The sequence below is a fragment of the Bactrocera tryoni genome, chromosome 1, assembly GCF_016617805.1.
Source record: "Bactrocera tryoni isolate S06 chromosome 1, CSIRO_BtryS06_freeze2, whole genome shotgun sequence".
NCBI lineage: Eukaryota > Metazoa > Arthropoda > Insecta > Diptera > Tephritidae > Bactrocera > Bactrocera tryoni.
The window spans coordinates 46,327,208-46,348,811 of record NC_052499.1 but is presented as its reverse complement, the minus strand read 5'-3'; the positions used below and the strand labels follow the sequence as shown (position 1 = coordinate 46,348,811).

The 21,604-nt window shown below is 35.9% G+C and overlaps 1 protein-coding gene across 1 annotated transcript; it reads right to left on the bottom strand.

Annotated features, from left to right (window-relative positions):
- Positions 1-988: 988 nt before the first annotated feature.
- Positions 989-20,772, bottom strand: LOC120770233. Its single transcript, XM_040097561.1, is given in 5 exon segments — positions 989-2,175; positions 11,154-11,466; positions 12,916-13,267; positions 16,073-16,140; positions 20,690-20,772. Coding segments are annotated over 5 exon segments (1,992 nt in total). The 3' UTR covers positions 989-999.
- Between the last annotated feature and the right edge of the window lie 832 nt (positions 20,773-21,604).

Genomic DNA, 21,604 nt, shown 5'->3' with positions numbered 1-21,604 from the left:
CAGCCTCGAAAGCCACAGCAGAATAACTCTTGCCAACAGGTGCTACTTCGGACTGAGTAGGCAACTGAGAAGTAAAGTCCTCTCTCGACGAATAAAAACCAAACTCTATAAGTCACTCATTATACCCGTCCTGAAAGCATTCGACGCAGTACCCTCCGGCGGAAGCAGAGGAAGAGGAAGACCTCCACTTCATTGGAGGGTTCAGGTAGAGAGGACCTGGCTGCACTTGGTATCTCGAATAGGCGCCGAATAGAAAAAAGAAGAGATGACTGGCGCGCTTGTAAAAAACTCGGCTATAACCGAGTAACCGGTGTCTACGCCAATAAAGAAGAAGATATATATACATATATGATCAGCGTGATGAGCTGAGTCGATAAAGCCGTGTCCGTCTATCTATCTGTATATATTCGAACTAGTCCCTCAGTTTTAGAGACATTGATCTGAAATTTTGCACACGTCATTTTCGCCCTAAGAAGTATGTGTCGGAAACGCCGATGTTGGACCACTATAGTATAGTATTTTCAAGAAACTTTTTTTATTTGTGAAATGTATTATGGCTTCGAACTTTTTTCGTGTTAAAACTTAAATTAGACCAAATATTATTTTATTTATTATTTTTAATTTTAAATGAAATGAAAATACATATGTATGTATATGTACAAGTATTTCTAATAAAATTTAAATAATTACTAACTGAAATCACACCATACATACATACATATGTATATTGTGTATACTATTTGTATATGTAATTTGATTACCTTTTAATAATAGTTAAAGTATAATAATCCATCATTATTTGTCTTTTAAGTACTTTTGTTTCAAATATTATCGATAATGCGATAATGCTATTTCTTATCACAGATTATGTTTAATGATAATTCGTTTTCACTGAGTGATCTGTTTCAACATAGTATTACCTACATATACTATATAATAGTCAAAATCTATACTAAAACTAAAATTAAATAAACATGAATACCGAAATTAATTGTATCATTATTTGCAAATGCAATATTTCTTAGCCTCTTTTAAATTAATACAGCCTGCGGTGTTTTCATATGAATCAAGTCGGGATATATCTTCAACATTGATCGAGATCGCCTTCGAATTTCTATTGTAAATAGTTGTCGCTTGAAATGACGGCTCTTTTGGCAGTGCTTCGAAGGTGAGTCGGTACGTTGACTGATTTGGTTCATCAAACATCTTCAATTCAGCTGAATTTAAATATTTTAAAGTCAAATTGGCGCATTTATCGCTAATATTTTTAATAACCAAATATTGATTGATTTCCTTGAATACCAGGCTGGTAATATTGCTTATGAGTTCATCATTTTTATCTACTGTTTCATATGGTACGCAAGTACACCAATGCTCCGGAATGCCGGCATCATTACAGGTGCGATTCTCTGGTATTTCACGAAAAATGCTAACTCCACGTATGGTGCCATTGAGGTAAGGAAATTCGTTTTCCGGTTCGGCCACCTCAAGTATATGTCTCATGGTCGCATAAATGTCATATGGCGATGTTAAACGCCGCTGATTTATTTGTAGGTTTTTCATAAAATCTATCTATATGAACATTGTGGGTAATCGTTCTTCTAAAAATCCAGATTTTAACCATAGCAAAGAGCCCCAACGCATTCCATGGTCTGAAAAAAATATCACGATTGAACGTTCCAGAATGCCGTCACTCTTCATTCTCAAAAGATATTCCAATATTTTCGTATCCATTGTTGCTGGCGTGTCGAACGCATTATGACTAAATGAGTTGGCCCAGAATAGTCCAAAAAGCGGATCCGCTGGAAAAGTATTCCCAAGTTGTAGAATAAAATCAAATACATATTCAGCGTGATGTTTACGACCAACACAATATTCCAGACCGGCGTTTTTCACAATATCCAAATTTTCGGTGAGGGCCATCAACATGGGCCTCAGATAATAATCGGTCGGCTGTTGAAGAAAACCGCATTTTACATAATTAAATGTACTCATGCCATTACAATCTTCTGCATATGCTGTTTTATAACCGTAATTTTTAAAATTATTCCAAATTAGATTACAAATTGGGTCATTCAAACCGCCCACAGTTGTTGGACGACATTTTTCTTCACCTGTGGTTAAATTGTACGAAGTTAACATAGCCAGCAAATTGGGGAAAGTATTATCGCCTATCTGGGGAAGAAAACACATGTTAAATAAGTTTATAGTATATTGCGTTATATTTTTATAGAAATAAATTACAACAAAAAAAGGAAAAAGTTTTAACTTCGATTGCACCGAAGCTTTAATACGCTTAACAGGTACATTTCTTATACAGTAGAGGCCCGCTAATCCGGATCAATTAAAACCGGCCCCCATCCGGAATATAAGGAAATCCGGATTAAAAAAGACATATCAGAACTATGTATTATGAAAAAATATTTATAAATTTCTGTTTGTTTATTATAACAAATAATACATATGTTCCAAAAAAACAAAAAAAACTTAAACCAATAAAGCATAAAAGCGAATGTAGTGAATAATAAACATGTGATCCGGATTAGAGAATACGGATAAAGAATTTCGGTCCGGATTATAAGGGACATAATAGAAATTTTGAGTTTTTTAACCCTCTCCGGATTACAGTGGAATCCGGATTAGGCCATGCCCGGATTAGCGCGCCTCTACTGTAGCAAGAAAAGGTATAAAACGATTTATCATGCGATCTGAATAATGTGTTGGCGCTGCTTTGGATAATTATTTATACCAAATTTCATAAATATATAGTAGGTCTAATGATAGAACCCTTTTCGATCCGAGTCGATTCGATCGAATCAAATTACGTTAAAATTATTGAAAACGTATCGAAAACAAATTTCTCGATAAAGTTGATCTCACTCACTGACTCGATAAAAAAAATTCTGCAGAGATGGAGGAAAATGTTTAGAAAATGCTAAATATGCTTATTTCCGATCGAAAATTCTTTCCTTATCGAATTCGATTTTGATGTGGAATGAATGATTCGACTCATTATCAAATAAAACGGTTTTCAATACAAGAACTCCGTCAGTTTGTTTGGCAGCTAAGTATATAACGGGTGATCCAAGTAAAAGTATTTTTTTTAATTTTTGACCGAAAAGACTACGTCCATCACGCAGTCTGGAAAATATAGCAGCCGTGGCTGAGAGTGTACACGAAGACCGTGGAGAGTCGATTTGGCGCAGCAACTCGGACTGACGTATGAGACAACTTTACGCATTTTACGCCGAGCATAAAAATACTGCTTGTGCAAGAGTTGAAGCCGTTCGACCTCGTTTTGCTGTATGACCTTTTGAAAGGTTCCAAGAAGATCCCACGTTTTCGAGTAAAATTTTGTTCGGCGTTGCGATTCATTTCTGACTCAATGTAAACAAGCAAAATTGCCGCATTTGGGACGAAGTTCAACCGGAAGAGATTCAAAAGCTGCCATTTCATCCATCCATTTGGCGTGACTTGTGGGCCGGTGGAACCGTCGATCCATATTTCTTCAAAACTGATGCCGGTAAGAACGTAACCGTCAATGTCGACCGTAACCGCGCTGTGATAATCGACTATTTGACGCCTAAAAATGAAGCTCGTGTTCTCGGCGACATTTGCTTTTAACAAGACGGCGCCACTTCCCACTCATCGCATCAATCAATGCATTTGTTGAGTGAACACTTCGGTTAGCAGATATTTTCACGTTTGGGCCGGTCGATTGGCCTCCAAAACCGTGTGATATCACACCGTTAAACTTTTTCCTGTGAGGATATGTAAAGTCTAAAGTCTATCCGGACAGTCCCGCTCGATTCAGGCCTTGGAGCAAAACATCACGTGTGTCATTCGCCAGTTACCAGTCGAAATGCTCGAACGAGTCATCGAAAATTTGACACAACGAATAGACCATTTGAGACGTAGCTGCGGCCAATATTTGAACAAAAAATAAATGCCAAAGGATGTTCTTTCGCATGATAATAAACAATCCCCATTAAATTTGAAGTTTCTGTTATTTTTCTTTAAAAAAGTAGAGAACTTTGAAATGAATCACACTTCACATGCCCCAGAAGTACGATACAATTAGTAGTAGTCGCTAAGGTTGGAAGTGCTTTTATGAGCTGGCGATTCATTGAATTTTCGTGTTTTTGTTCGTGAATTCTTGGCTAAACACAATACTGTAATGACGCCCCAGCCACTATATTCTCCAGAAATGGCTCCGTGTCCCTTTCCTTTTCCAAAAATAAAAAGAATCTTTAAAGGCCATCGCTGAAAGAGCTAAAGGCTATCCTAAAAATCGAGTTTCAGTGTTTCGACGATTGGAAGAAGCGCTGACGTGAGTGCAAAACATTAAATGGGGACTATTTTGAATAAAAACATATTTGTTCCAAAAAAATATAAACAAAAAATCTCGTTATTTGGCGTGCAATTTTCTTAAAGTGTGTAAAGAGGCAGCTGTTTTTACGTATTTTCTCGTTTTCAGACAACTTAGTACTTTGAATCTGTGCGGTAAAATTTTGAAATGAATTTAGTTAGCTGTATACTCATACAATATGAAAATTCGATTTTTGAAACTTTTACAGGTATTGCCAATAATCTTGAAATAAAATTGATTTAATAGTTGTGTATTAACTACACTTTCAGTATCTGATGCGTACTTTCGAGCTCATCTAAGTTATGAGGTGACTCAAGTAGTTGCAAATTATTTGAAATTCTCAATTCTCATAAGAGCTTTATAGTTCTTTTGAGTTCTGTGTGCCTTTGCATTAATCTGAGTACTCATTATAGATGAATTTTATGATGTGATTTTGTAGAGTACTTTAAGATGCACTTTCGGGGTAATCTGAGTAGTGATACTCATGAATACTGTATATATAATATATCATTGTAAAGAACGTAACTATTAAATTAATTTTATTCATAAGTGCACCTGTTGCATAAAAACTGCATTTGAATGTAGGATAAGCAGTTTTAAACTTGTTTTTGCTTGTTCATGCAATGTTATATACTTATAAAATAAATATACATATGTAAATATGCGTAGTCATTGTTCCCGGTTAGCGCTTTGGTGTTTAAAGCCACCCAAAAGTCATTGCTTGGGCACGTTTTCATTACGGTAAGTCAAAAAGAATGCAACAAACCATTTCAAGTGCCGGTTTCGTGGATTTTCTTGCTTGGTTTTGTTTACAAAATCTGGCTCAGCATCCAAAACTTTTTTGGTACATACGCTGTGTGTACCTTTAGACTTACTCAGTGAAATCTGTAATTTATGGATAAAAAAGTGTAAACAAAAACCACTAACCGTTTTTAAAAGTGAACAACTAATGTCTTTAATACACGTGACATGTTTGTTGCTATTTGATTAAAAAATGGAACATTTACTTTTAAGGCAGTAGTCTGGTAACTTGGGTTCAAAAACTCGAAAATTTTTTTTGCTTAATTTGAAAGTACAATGTCTGGAGAATATACTGTGAAAATTTCAGACAGGAACCTCGGAGTCCTCTCTCCTGGAGTTGTTGAACTTTAAACGCGTTTTTCTCAAAACATTGTTTTTCTGGTCGGCCCGGGTCCTAACTTTTTTCTAATGAACTTATTGCTTTCAAATTTGAACAGGCTATTTTACACACTTATAGTTCTCGTGGGTACTAACGGGAATTTTTTTCACCCCTAACTTTTTATTTTGCAACCCTTTCTTTGCTAAAATAAAAGGACTTTTTTCAAAGTCCGCCATTTTGTTCTTTACCTTTGAAGTTTAACTTCAGTAGTTCCGACCAGAATGACAAGTCTATAAATTAAGAATAAACAAGAATATTTGATTTCAGATAATATCAAGAGCCAAATCCACCCGCGCCACCCACGTGCATTTTTTTGAGGTTCCAACTTCGAGTGACAATAATAATACTCGTAGTAATAATGTATTAAAATTTTTCAAATATTTTTTTTTATATGTATTTTCAATATGTAAAAAAAAACACTCTAAATATTCAAGATAATTAATTTTTATTTTCCTATAAAAAACCACCCTCCAAAAAAGTCATGAAAATAGGCATAAGTTACCAGACTACTACCTTAAGGCAATTATGCGCTAATTGAATCGTCAATTTAATCATCCTTTTACATTTTTTTTACCCTGAACAGGGTATATTAAGTTTGCCATGCAATTTTTTACTCCCACAAAGAAACGTCGGAGAGTTTGTGTTTTGGTTATAAAATGGTTATTTGTTGGTTATATCTGTCAGCGGAAGCCGAAAAATTTATGCTACATTGCATATCTGATATGATGTAGTGAATCGTAAGCAATATAAAACTCAATTTCGATATTTTTGATGATACGTTGTTTTGCATTTTAGGTGACGATATATAAATGATCAGCAGGACGAGCTGAGTCCACATAGCTATGTGTTTGCATGAAATTTGGCATGGATTATTGTCTAAAACATCTATAGAATTTCCGCAAATTTTTTTTCTATCGGATTACTATAGTATATACATAGGTGCAATACAAATTAACCGAAAGTAAATTTTTTGTATTTTTTTTTTGTATGGAATCTTTTGTATTTGATAAGGGTAGTATAGCTTCGGTGCATCTGAGGTCAACGTTTCTTCATGTTTCACCAGTGGCGAACGCAGGAAAAAAAATTGGGGGGGGGTTTTAGGTAAAAAGACAATGTTTAATTTTTTTATTCACAAATTGAAGTCTAATCTTCTTTTATTTTGGGCCATAACATTTAAAATCTCTTCCTCCGTCACGTCTATATCTCTATGGATATTCAAGAGAGCCATTCCGTTCAGGCGTGCTTCTCCAGTTTTATTTCTTAAATATGTTTTAAGCCTGCGAAGTGAGGAAAACGAGCGTTCACTTGAAGCGACAGATATAGGGATTGTTGCTCCAATCTTTAAAAAACGATGCACTGTTTTGAAAATTTTTGCATCGCAACAATTCAACGCGTCTAAAAAAGTTTTGGATCTCTTTGTTTGATTTAACCAGTTCCTGAAAATATATTCAAAATTTTAGTTAGAAAATATAATCTGAAGAAAAGATTTTTAACCTTTTCCACATTCTAAATTCAGCAACGAAATCATCGGGATCTTCTACATCAGCGGACCATTGCTTTTCTAAAACACGAACAGTCTCCTGCATCTCAATAGCGTCAAGATTTATGCATTTATTTGGCAAAATGTTTTCAATTTTGGAAAGCAGCTCTCGATGTTTTAAAAATCGTTCATTGATTTGGTCCAAAAAATGATCTAAAAACGGTATATAAATTGATCTGCGGTAATATTCTTCCGGTTCGCCTTCATAATGCTTCGCCAAACGCGGAATTTTGATTTCTAAATTTAATTCTGCGGCTATTGTTTTAACTGATTCAAAAATTAGTTTAAACGATTGTTCAGAATCCTTACGCATTTCACTAATCTCAGCATACAAATTATTTGCATAAGCAACGCAGCTGCTCAAATCACAGTCTATTTGCTGCAAACATAGGCTTATGTGTTTTGATAATGCAAAAATTGGCTTTCGTATCGCTATAGCAATCACAAATTGAGGTGAGTGGATTGCAGTCAACAAATCATGTGGCTTTGATAAATCACTTCTTAAATTTTCAGTATCAAGCTCTTCCAACGCTGTACAGATCAATGGGAATAAATCGTTAAATAAAAAATAAAAAAAGATATTCTAAATGCTCCACCCAACGTGTTTCGCAGTATTAAGTAACCTCACTTGCTTTGAGTTTGGAAAGGATTCAAGAATAAGATTTTTGAGCAGTGTGCCTGCTTTAGTTGACATCCGAAAAAGATTTACGGTCTCTTTCATGGAACCAATACAATTTCTTATAGCAGGTATCTTGCAAGTCGTTGCCAAGCAAAAAAAGTATCAAAAGCACAACCGTTGTTTTAAAAATTTTCATTTGAAAAACAAATAATAAGTAAAGTTGTATATCTAATTCAGACCAGTTTTTTCTGGTTGTTTTTATTAAAAATATAGACATTTTAGTTAAGACACTCAAATATTTTTTTGCAAATAGCATAATTTTATTTAATTTAAATTTATTTCACTACAGTTTGCTCATGGAACGAAAACTGAAAGTCATAATAAATGAGTTTTTATTTTTCCTGTATTATGATTAACAATAAACTCTAAAAAAAATAATAGAAACCTTATTGGTGACTCTTCAGTTCAGAACTAGTTTTCAAAAGAAGTTCATTTTCGAATCACAATTCCCCTTAAATCTAAAAAAATCCAGTTCAGCAGCCACAGAGTTATAAGGCAAACTCATTACTTTGAAGGAAATTATAAAAATGTCTCTGTCCAGTTTATATTTTTCTGGGTTTTTTAATTGGCCTACATTCCCACAACTTTTTAATACTATCCAGACATAATAGGTTTGTTTTTAGTTTAATATTTTCATAGTTTCAAAAAATTAAATTCTATCAGCAGAAAAGTATCAAAATAGGCCGTTTGTGAACAAAAAATTATCAAATCACAAAATTTAGAAAAAAAAGTATCAAAAAAGATACAATTGTATCAAAACGGCAACGCTGTTAGTGACTAATGTATTCATTTATTTTACATATTCATACATCGTCGGCAGAAAGATTGCTTTGAAAACAACAAATTACAATTTTTCAAATGACTAAAAATAAAAATTCAATTACCTTGGGGGGGGGTTTAACACCCCAAAACCCCCCCTTCCGTTCGCCCCTGTGTTTCACTAATCTTTTTACTCACTGCATACAATTGTAAAGTTATTTATATATTTGTTTAGTATATATATATGCATAGATGAAATATTGTTGTAATTTTTAGAAACTTCAAGTTCGTTCAAATAGCCGCTCAATACTGCTCTATAAACCTGGAGGAAATGTGCTGAAATATGTGGATGAGATTAAGCTTAGTTAACCTAATCTGAATGTGAAATTAAAATCGGAAATGATTTGTAGTTAAGCATAAGAGCACATAGAGCAATACAATTTACTTAGAGCTTTTGACATTTCGAAGGTAAGTTGTCCAGCGATATCAATAAACTCGTAATTTGAGGAAGAAGGGCTAGCCTGTAAAAGACTATATATACGCTTTGAATAACTCATTATAGAACCCGTAGTAATACTAAAGGGAATCTAAAAAACAAAATAATTTTCTTAGGGAAGTTTTCGCTATAAAAAAGAGAAGTCAACAGATCTTTTCGGTAAGACACTTTTGCCAAATATCGAAGAATTATATTTTTTTTAATCTTAACTGGTAATATGAAGTGTCTGACGAAGTTTGCAAGAGAGAATCGTCAGAGACCCTATAGAATGTATACATATGCAAATACGACGGGCTGAGCTGATTTAGCCATGACCGTTAGCTTTTCCCTCAGTTTTTGAGATATTGAACTGAAATTTCGCACATTCGCACACACATGGAAGCATTAGCAGCTATAGTTATGCCAAACAAACTGAACAATAAAATCAAGTTTTTGTAATTAGAAAATGGAGCACCACAGGGTTCTCCCCTATCGGTGACGTTATTTCTAATCGTATTTGAAAAATAAATGCTTTAATGGAAAAAGTTAATAACATATCCCACTATTCATATGCAGATGACCTCTATTTTGTTTCGAAGATTAATGATGTAAACACTTACGTTAATGATTTGGAAAAGTTGTTTACTTTATTTACAAATTGGTCATTAACATCGGGTGCATCTGTTAATTTTGAAAAGTGTAAGCAACTACATATATGCAAGAAGCGGAACTGTTATCTTCCAGATCCAATATTTCAAAATCATATAATAGAAAGTGTGCTCTATCTTAAAATCCTACGAATAACCTTCGATCAAAAACTCATTTGGAAATCCCAAATTGAAGACCTATGTTAAGACCTTTCAAAACGTACAAATCTACTCAAAATCATATGAAGCATAAAAAGTGGTGCACATACAAAGTCTAAATATTATGAAAGCCTTGATATTGGGGAAAATATCCAAACGCTGTCTGCAGAAAATCAAAAAATATTACTACATGGCAGCGCATAATTAGTCTCGCGTTTCGAACAACTCCAATTGCAAACATACTCTATGAACTGAAACTCCCTACTATAGAAGACTGCATTTTAATTAATAAAATATATAACTGCATACAAAACTCAGATAACATTCTGTACACAGACTTTAAGGCTCTAGCTCACTCAAAAAGATACCTAAAAATTAATTCTACAATCACGGAAATCTTCAAAATGGCTAAGAAGTTAGAAATAGATTTTTCGAAACTAAAAACTTACAATGTATTCAGTCCTCCCTGGAAATCTGCAGAATCTCTTTTCATCTCCAGTGGTTTTACCAAAAATAGCACGAACCCACTTGCTTTAAGGCAAGAGCAAAAGAACTGGCTAATTTGGTACTGTGATGGTTCAAAGAAAGTTGAAAACACTTTTGCTATTACAACAGAATCTAAAGAACTAATCAAAAATGGACTTTTGCCTAGATCTTTAAATGCCGATCAATTAGCAAAAGAAGCATACACTCATCCTACTTTTTTAATAAACAACTACACCCAAAAAGATATTAAAAGGTGTATCGCAAACTTCATTAAAAGACAACGTATCTCAAATTATGAAAACAAAATTAATGTTCATTATAAAACTACATATGTATCAGTTATCTCAACAACATGGCAGCAAATCGTATTTTAAGACTTAAACTCGGCCATACAAAACTAACGCACGGATATCTACTTTCAAACGACTCACCACCACTTTGCATGAACTGTAATGATACCCTGACCGGCCATGCAACACCTAATAAACTGCTACAACGACACAGCAAAATGTTGATTTGCATATCGCTATAGCAACACTGGACTACGCAAATATAAGCAAACATCTACCTCCTATACTATTAAAATTAATTTAGAGTTCAAATGTTCATATAAGTAAATTAATATGTATCTATAGAAAATGGGACGAAGGCCTAAGCAGCCAGTTCTTTTTTTTTCTAGTATGACAGACAGCGGACACGCTAATCGCATATATTTTATAGGATCTTCAACTTTTCGTACTGGGTGCGTGGCATCTTAATGTACATAGTATTAGTACACATTTTTTTCCAAGAAACACTTTTTTGTAAAAAAAATTTAATTTCCATAATTTTGTAAATTTGTTTTTATAAAACAACTCACTTTATTATAGCCTTGTAACTCGAACCAATTATTCATCTGCAAATGCTTAAAGGTCTCCGGCATGGTACGTCGTAAGTTTATACGGGAAACACTATCTATGCCCAATAATAATACATTGGGCTTCTTGTGTGAGCTCGTTGTGTGCTTATTACTCGAGTTAGTGGCACTGTTATTTTTTTGTTGAACGAATGAGAAAGCATCCTTTTGAATGATAGTAGTATTTGCATCCTTGCTCAATGAACATTCGGTAATAATATACTCTATGTGTAGAGGCACCATAAAATCCTGATGAAATGTAGAGCATGGCAGTATCCTAAATAGTTAAAATAGAGTAATAAAATGGTGTGGATATAATTTAAATGTAAGTACCGTTTTTGGTTAACATACTATACTATAATTTAAATATCGTTAACAAAACTGAATCCAAAACCATTAAAGCTCGTTAATATTTGTATATTACTAGGGAATACCTTGATATAAATATTAAAGAGGTTAACAAAGAAATATGGCTGGCATTAAAAACTCCACAAAAACAAATTTGTCGAATTTCTTCGAACGCCATTGCCATCTATATGTATTTCTGTGATTTGGAAGACGGGAATCAGTTTGTTTTTCATAGAAGAAAGGGCAAATAGTATATAGGCTAAAACTCCTCTTATTGGTTAAGCTATCGCTTGTTAAGTTATTTATCCATATGAAAGATTAATGTTAACGTTATACAAGATTGCTAAGATTCTTACATATTAACCGATATACCTATGCGGTATAACGCCAACCGCACGTTCAAAAATCTTTATACTACGTACATATATGGAGGGTAAAGAAGTATTTGAGATTATCTGTTAGTTTCACTATGGAATGAACAATATTTAAGGTATACAGTTAACGGGATATGCGGTGTCGGGTGGATTTCACGTATTTTCACATCGGAAGGAGCTGCCGAAACTATTGGGTAAGTTTGGTTAATACAGCTTTAGTGGTTTGTTTGATATGTACATTAAACAGTTTGAGGTGTCGCTGTAACGTCCACTTTTTGACACTTTTAAACCAAAGATACCCTTCCCTACTTAGCTTAGTTACAGCGTTCTTTTCGTTTTCGATTTACGGCAATTCCGCCTATCCTCAATACCGAACTTCTTAGATGCACTAAGTCAAGATACATAACTCGCACAGCCATGAACAGACAGTCAGTTGGTTGAGGTGTTACCCACAACAAAACTTTTATGCTATGATTATTAAACATACCGCAGCATTCTATCCCTGCTACTACTTATCGGTTAAATCACCGTTTAATTACCCAATAGCGGCACTAGATATTTTTGTTAGAGTTTCTATGAGTTTCATAAGGGCCAATTCTAAACGAAACTGTTGTGTAAGTGTGATCGTTCAGCTGTTTCTTAGGCAAAGGCCTTATGGGTTGCACGATGTGCTTGGGTAAGTTTTCGCGCTAACTCTATTAATGTATTAGTCGGTAGCCGACTTGACTTGTTGGGATATGAGTTTGATGCTCGTATGAAGTCCCATCCCAATGACTGCTGAATTTTTGTCAAAGCAGAGAAGTTCACTTCGCTCCCGCGCTCAAGGCGTGGACATAGTTGTTCTAAAACATTATTATTATACGATAAATTTAGTCCCCAAAATAATACAGACATTCTGTCTACCAAAACTAGTTTCTTGCATAGTAAACAAACAATATGTACCGATATCGTATTATCTAAATTCAACAGACAACAACAAGCACTTCAATTCATTATTAACTCACTCGAATTTATTATCAGCCCATCCACCACTGCCACTTCGCACAATTTGCCGATAACAACAGCCGACATCCGTAGCGCTGGCATTTAAGGGTTTAACAGCTCGTTCAATGGCCTCCACATTCATGTGTAGAAAGTATTGTCTTGCATTTAGCTGATAGTTGATTGTTATGAATAATTCGTCGTTTGTACAATTGGTGTAGTTAAAATCTCGTCGATTGAAGAGTTCCGACACACCCTTCTCGAAAGGATCCACAAATGGCACACGACATTGCGAAGTGTAAATAAAATATTTTTGCAGCTCTTGTGTTGGTGATGAGGATTTTGTTGAAAATGTTGTTATTGCTGCTGGGATTGCTGTTGATACACGTATATTAATGGAGTTAGTTGGGAACAATTATTTAGTTATGATTTTCGCTGAATGAATAGTTATCGCCAATATTTTTATACCCTGAAGTTTTAAGTTTGCCAGAGATTCTCATACTCAGAGGGAAATGTAGGAGATCCTATAAAATATGTATATAACGGGTTTTTCAATAAGGACGCTACAAAGTATTTCCCACTCTTTAGACATTTTTCTACAGTAAGGTTTGCCATTTCATCATGGAAAGATATACGATCCAATAATGAGTCAAACTTTACTACCGAAAATCGTAGTCAGTGGCCTTAATTTTAGGAGCGCTACGTCCAATTTATGGCCATCATAATCGTCCTGTTAGATCAACAATTGCACGTTTAGTGGAAAATTTTGAATCCACATGCACAGTAACATGTTCCCGTGTCAGTGGGTTTTTTACACGCCGGTCTCAAGCGTTGGGCATTTCTCTGACGTCGTTGTGGCAAATTTTGCAAAAAGATCTTGGCCTACATGCTTACAAGATCAAATTGACGCAAGAACTGAAGCCGTTTGACCACCAAAATCGTTGTATGTTTGTGAATTGGGCTGAGCAACAATTTGAAAAAGATTCGGATTTTCATCGAAAAATCATCTTCCACGATTAGGCTAATTTCTGACTGAATGACTTCGTCAATAAGCAAAATATGCGCTATTGGTTACGCATACTCCATGAGTCACCATTGCATCCCGAAAAAATTACGGTTTGGTGCGGTTTATGGGCCGGCGGCGTAATTGGGCCGTACTTCTTCGAACATGATCAAGACCGGCACGTTACTGTGAATGGAAATCACTACCGCTCAATGATAACCGAATATTTGGTCCAAATTCTATGATATGGACGTGGACAATATGTGATTCCAACAAGACGGCGCCACCAGCCACACAGCGAATATCACAGTCGATTTATTGAAAACCAAGGTGAACGTGTTATTTCACGAAATGATCCAGTCAATTGGCCGCCTTGGTCGTGCGATTTGACGTCGTTAGACTATTTCCTGTGAGGCTACGTCAAGTCTATGGCCTACCCAACAAGTCAGCGATGATTTATGAACTTTGTATGAATATAGAGCGTGAAATTGCAGCAGTATCGGCCGATTTATGCCTGAAAACCGTCGAAAATTGGGTTCAGCGTTTGAACTTCTGCAAGCGTGCCCGCGATGGCCATGCAAAAGAAATCAAGTTCCATACATAATGGCATTGAATGTACTTTCACAGGAATAAATAATTTCATTATCTTTGTTGTGTTCTTATTGAAAAACCCGCTACGTTAAAAGATTAGCGTGACTAGGTTGATTTAGTTATGTATGTATTATCGGATCACTATAGCATATAGTTGCCATATAAACCAAACCATCGGAATGAAGCGCTTGTATGGAAAGCTTTTTCATTTGTCGAGGTATCTTCACGAACTTCGCATGGGTTATTGTACAAAACAACGGTACAATCTCCAAAGAAATTGTTCAGCTCGAGTCACTATAGCATATAGCTGCCCTACAATCTTCTTCTTCTTCTTAATTGGCGTAGACACCGCTTACGCGATTATAGCCGAGTTAACAACAGCGTGCCAGTCGTTTCTTCTTTTCGCTACGTGGCGCCAATTGGATATTCCAAGCGAAGTCAGGTCCTTCTCCACTTGGTCCTTCCAACGGAGTGGAGGTCTTCCTCTTCCTCTGCTTCCCCCGGCGGGTACTGCGTCGAATACTTTCAGAGCTGGAGTGTTTTCATCCATCCAGACAACATGACCTAGCCAGCGTAGCCGCTGTATTTTAATTCGCTGAACTATGTCGATGTCGTCGTATATCTCGTACAGCTCATCGTTTCATCGAATGCGATATTCGCCGTGGCCAATGCGCAAAGGACCATAAATCTTTCGCAGAATTTTTCTCTCGAAAACTCGTAACGTCGACTCATCGGTTGTTGTCATCGCCCAAGCCTCTGCACCATACAGCAGGACGGGAATTATGAGCGACTTATAGAGTTTAGCTTTTGTTCGTCGAGAGAGGACTTTACTTTTCAATTGCCTACTCAGTCCGAAGTAGCACCTGTTGGCAAGAGCAATTCTGCGTTGGATTTCCAGGCTGACATTGTTGGTGGTGTTAATGCTGGTTCCTAAATAGACGAAATTATCTACATACAACTTCAAAGTTATGACTGTCAACAGTGACGTGAGAGCCAAGTCGCGAGTGCGACGACTGTTTGTTCGATGACAGGAGATATTTCGTTTTGCCCTCGTTCACTGCCAGACCCATTTTCTGTGCTTCCTTGTCCAGCCTGGAGAAAACAGAACTAACGGCGCGGGTGGAAGGATGGAGTCATGTGTAGAAGTTCACGCGAGTGAGGAAAGTTCTCTGATCGCCATTCACTTGGGAGTGGCCAGAAACGATTCTTTTACACATGGCTCAAGCAGCTCACTACTTCCGGTCTTTGACCAAGTATCCTCTGGGTAGCCTAAGAACATCCGTTCGAAGGCGAGCTAATGTGAGAAGGCGAAACATCCCCTACATAGGGTTGTGCGCTGGGTTTGGGACCCGCCACGTAAAAAAACACCCCCAATGAAATCAAGGAGGAGTTTGTAGGGCAACTGATCGAGTTAAATTTAGTTTTTGTACGAAATATTTTGTATTTGTGAAGAATATTAAGCTTCAGTGCAACAGCGTTAACGTTTTTTTTTTCCACAATAAAAATTTTTATCATCATAACGTTAATTGGTACTCATAATTTCTTGTATTTAATATTTTTGTCAATCGTATATGCATATTACTTACATCTTTGTGATTTTTCATTATTAACTTTTGCACTTTTTGGTTCCACATAATTGTTGTTGTCTATGTCGCTAGAAGATTGCCAATAAAGCAAGTGTAGTATAAAAATGATCATACAAAATATTATGATATGTTTCGATTGAATCTTGTGCTCTTTGTATGCACTATTATGTAGTAATTTATATTTTATTTTCGACATTATTGCAAGTATTTTTTAATAAGACACATAAGTATATATTTTTGTGTAGAAAATTTTTGTTAACATTTCGATTTATAATATGTTTTCTCACGTACTTAGTTTTCGGCACTAAAGCCCTACTTGACTTCACCCTTTCCTATTTATATGTCAACATCGTTGCAGTTTTTTATTGATGTTTTCCTCGTCTCGATAACTCGGCTTTTACTTTTTGCTATTGGCTGAGTTCGCAGCTCGCTAGAACATTACATACATTTCTTATCGCTCCTATTTTTTATACTAGCACGGAATTGTGTTGCACACAAGTGTACTGTATGATTTCGCTCACCCACGGGTGTAAATTTAGATGCGCCCGTTTGTAGGTTGGTGTTGTGCATAATTTAAGTAATCTCATGAAAAGTTATGGATAATGTTTAAGACAATGTTTCTTTGATATACAGAGTTAGTATTTGCAAGTTGAGATCCGAATTGCTTGGACTTAAACTACTCAGTAAACTAAAAGCTGGGGATATCCAAAATCTAGAAAGGACCGGAAGGAAGTCGGACTTACCTACGGCCAAGAACTGTCAACTCAATTTTATTTGGGATCAGTTTTCTACTGTTAAGGGGTTACATGGGCTTACGGTTTTTAAAAAATCTATTTTCGTATTAAATTCTACAATATCTCTAGAATATTTTCCTAAATTTTCAAGTTGATCCGAGTAATAGTTTCGGAGATACAGCCTTATTACGCAAAGTGCACCGCCTTTGAATGCGTTTTTCTCGAAACTGTGCTTCTGCAGTTGATTGGCAAAATTTATCGAGGACTACTCAACCGATCTTCATGAAATTTTCCACAGGTCTTCGAGATATAACTCTTAAAGACTTGGACGAAGGATTTTGTTTCTATTACAACTAGTTGAAAAAAAAACGTCGTCAATTTTTTTGTAAAAATGTCTGCCAAAATCCTATTTTCAACTTAAGCTTGTAACTAAAAAACGTATTTTTTCACTTTAGATGATCCTGTAAGGAGTTAAGCGGAATTTCTTTGTTAATAGTGTATGTTTGTAACAATAAATAGTTCTAATAAAATATTTAATTTTTATATGACAAAAAAAAATGTTTCTTCTTCTTCTTAATTGGCGTAGACACCGCTTACGCGATTATAGCCGAGTTAACAACAGCGCGCCAGTCGTTTCTTCTTTTCGCTACGTGGCGCCAATTGGATATTCCAAGCCAAGCCAGGTCCTTCTCCACTTGGTCCTTCCAACGGAGTGGAGGTCTTCCTCTTCCTCTGCTTCCCCCGGCGGGTACTGCGTCGAATACGTTCAGAGCTGGAGTGTTTTCATCCATCCGGACAACATGACCTAGCCAGCGTAGCCGCTGTCTTTTAATTCGCCTGAACTATGTCAATGTCGTCGGCGTATATCTCGTAAAGCTCATCGTTCCATCGAATGCGATATTCGCCGCTGTGGCTGTAACGCGCAAAGGACCATAAATCTTTCGCAGAATTTTTCTCTCGAAAACTCGTAACGTCGACTCATCGGTTGCTGTCATCGCCCAAGCCTCTGCACCATATAGCAGGACGGGAATTATGAGGACTTATAGAGGATTTAGTTTTTGTTCGTCGAGAGAGGACTTTACTTTTCAATTGCCTACTCAGTCCGAAGTAGCACCTGTTGGCAAGAGCAATCCTGCGTTGGATTTCCAGGCTGACATTGTTCGTGGTGTTAATACTGGTTCCTAAGTAGACGAAATTATCTACAACTTCAAAGTTATGACTGTCAACAGTGACGTGAGTTCCAAGTCGCGAGTGCGACGACTGTTTGTTTGATGACAGGAGATATTTCGTTTTGCCCTCGTTCACTGCCAGACCCATTGTGTTTAAAAAAAGGAAATCCATGTAACCCTTTAAACAGCAAGATTCACCAACTCCACTCTCTAAATCAGTTCTCAATAGCCTAAGAAATGGCAACAGAAACTGAAAAATTTGATATTGAAAAAAATCGGTACACATTTTCCTCTTGAAATTTATTACAATATAAAATAATATATTAAATCAGAATTCCATATGACATATATCAATTTCCGATTAGTGTTTTCGCATTGAAACAGCTAGAAATAAAACTCAGAATTTCCTCTTGGGGTCCATGGACCTCTTAATCATTTTGGCCACAGTTCTTGGAAAAAATATGCAAGCATCTCAGCAAAAAAACAAATATCTAGCATGGCACTTATAGGTAATAGAGTAACGTGCAAAAGACTAAAAAACTGCAACCGTTTCTCGTTTACACTAAATATAAACATAGGTTTTTAAAGCATTTTTATTATTGCTGTATTTTTGTTCACTTATTGCAAAATGACAAACTTTCTGGAAACTCTATCAGTTAAACTCAATTTTTGCTAAAATTTCAAAGTTTTTAAATTGCTTCTGAAGGAGTCTGTAACGAGTTTTTCTATGTTAACGGTATATGTACACAGATTGTTTTTCGAAAGTAAACAAAACGGCATTCTCAGAAGAAACTAGAAATAATCAGCAATTACGCGAGTTACATATTTTAATAATTGCGCAAAAACACCTGATGGTGCACTTTATAAATATCATGAAATGTTACGCAAATTGCAACATAAAACCACTTCCGGCTTCTTCGTAAAATTATATGAAAAACAAGAAAAAACGTTAATTTCAGCTGCATCGAAGCCATACAAATTATCACAGGTGCATATTTTGCAGCGTAAAAAGAATTTTATGTCTTGAAATTGATCGATCAGTTCGTATATCTCCAAAACTGAGGGACTATTTCGCGTATATATATACAGTCAGATAGACGGACATGGCTTAATCGGCTCAGCTCCTTACACTGATTACTTATACATATAACATTTATAAGGTCTCCGACATTTCTTTCTGTGTGCTAAAAATTTCGTGGTACAATCAAAATTTGGGGTATAAAAAAAACCCTAAAAAATATATACATATTGGACATGTAGAGTCGCACTGTGGCCGGGTGCCAGGTCCACAGCACATCAGAGGTTTTAGATCGGCCTCGAAGCCGACCAAGTTGAAAAAGTTGTCGCTTCCACCTGATGCCTTTTGCGGTGTGATTAGGGCCTCGGACGCCATACTGTCCGCAACATATGTATATCGTGGCTTATTTGTGGCCTGTGCCACTTATTGGACTGCAATATGGTGGGAAACAGCGATGACGGTCTCTGGTTACTGAAAACTCTTCGCGATGCAACGTTGTATGATGCTTAGCACGTCGCACCGTTTCGACGGATGATTGTTATAAATCGTGCTGTTGCATTCAGGCTTAGAAGAGGCTTGAGTGTGTCATTGCTGTGGAATGATTGGAGTGCCGATGATGACGCGGTGCGGGAGGGATATCTATGGAGCAAGAGGCTTCTAAATGATAGCGTCTGGTGTAGGTGGCAAAATCGTTGGGACAATAGCTCTAACAGTCGGGTGACTTACGAGTATATCCCGGACGTTGGGGTTGTTGAGGGTAACCGAGACTTCAGATTCTGTCTGGGTAAATTTTTTTTGCTTACAGCTCGCGCGAGTTACATGTACGACTACGTATGTAAAAACACCTGACAAAGCAGTTGATAAATACGACGAACTGTTAAAGCAAATTGCAACATAGCACCATTTCCGGTTTTTGCAATTTGCTTAAACAAATAAAGTAATAAGAAATTAATTTAATAAGTAAATTTCGTAAGAATTATTTGAATTAATAAAAGAATGCTTATTCAACAATAATATGTTAAAAATAAGTGAATATTATTAATAAGCAATTTGTAATTAGAATAAGCTTCATTTTAAGTAAATTTTATCAAATAAAGCAGTCTGCTCTGGAGGTCCAACAACGTCACCTCGTTGCAATCTAATTTGATTTTTTGACTTTTTTAAAAACCCGTTTACCGCGACTAAACATATAATTGGTGCAGTCGGTAATCCTTAGTAAAAATTTACAAGGATAGTGAAACGTTACTATAACACCCAAACTAATCCTGCGAATCTGTAGCCAACTCAGGAAGTTGACCAGACCCTCCAGGATATAACAAAAATAAAATAAAATAATTTTTCGCAGTGAAAACGACCTAAAGTTAAAGGCGTTAACCCACCGAAAATATCCGAAAAAATTTAATAAAATAATTTTTCGCAGTGAAAACGACCTAAAGTTAAAGGCGTTAACCCACCGAAAATATCCGAAAAAATTCAATAAAATAATTTTTCGCAGTGAAAACGACCTTAAGTTAAAGGCGTTAACCCACCGAAAATATCCGAAAAAACAAGTTTTGCAGTGAACACGAAAAGAAAAACAAAAGCGTGGAGTCACCAAAATTAGCGAAGGTAACGAGGAAAACCATCGAAATCAAAACATCGAGGCAACAAATATTCGATAACAACAGAAAAATGGAACAAGAGCAGATTCAAATACCCAACGTAGAGCTCATCGAGCAACTGAGCAGAAGAGAGCAGCAGTTGGAGCAACTTCGACAAGCGTATGTCGATCTCCAACATCGTCAAGCAACCAATGAAAATGACCTACAACGAATTATGAAAAACATTCAACACATACCCACATTCACGGGAAAAGGAGAAGTAACAATAAATTCTTTTATGAGCAGCATCGAATATCTACTGTCAAATATAAGAGATGAGGAAGTCAAAAAGGAAGCAACCAGAGCAATATATTATAGGACGATACAAGGGGAGGCAAAGGACGTTATAATAAATTTACCGCACCCGGACAACTGGACGGAAATCAAGAAAGCGCTGAAGTTAAGATATAAACCTGATCTGGAACCCCATGAAGTATACAGGAGAATATGCAGTATAAAGGCAAACACGGTGAGTGAGTTAGCAATACTTATACAAAATATCAAATACAAAGCTGATGAACTTAGAATATATTATAGGGACGATGTAGGGATAGACATGACCAACGTGGACAGTCTTTTAGTGAACACAATTAAAGAAATGACACAGGGAACATTATTAGACAAAATTTACGAGGAACATGACCTTTATAATATTATAGAGATAATGACAAAAAAGAAGATATGAGGATACATGTATTAGGCCAGAATTTAAAAAACCAAACTAGCATATGGACAGCATGAACAATACAGCAACAATAGAAAATACTATAATAATAGTAATGAGAAATATATAGGCAAAGACGTTAGACCAGGTCAAGTTAGGCAAAATGTTCCAAATTTTTTCCAAAATAAGGGAAATGTGGATAACAATTCTAATCAATTTGGACAGAATTTCCAACAGAAAGGAAATAGAGATAATATTTCTCACCAATATGGGCAAAGGTTCCCAACATATAAAGATAATAACTCAG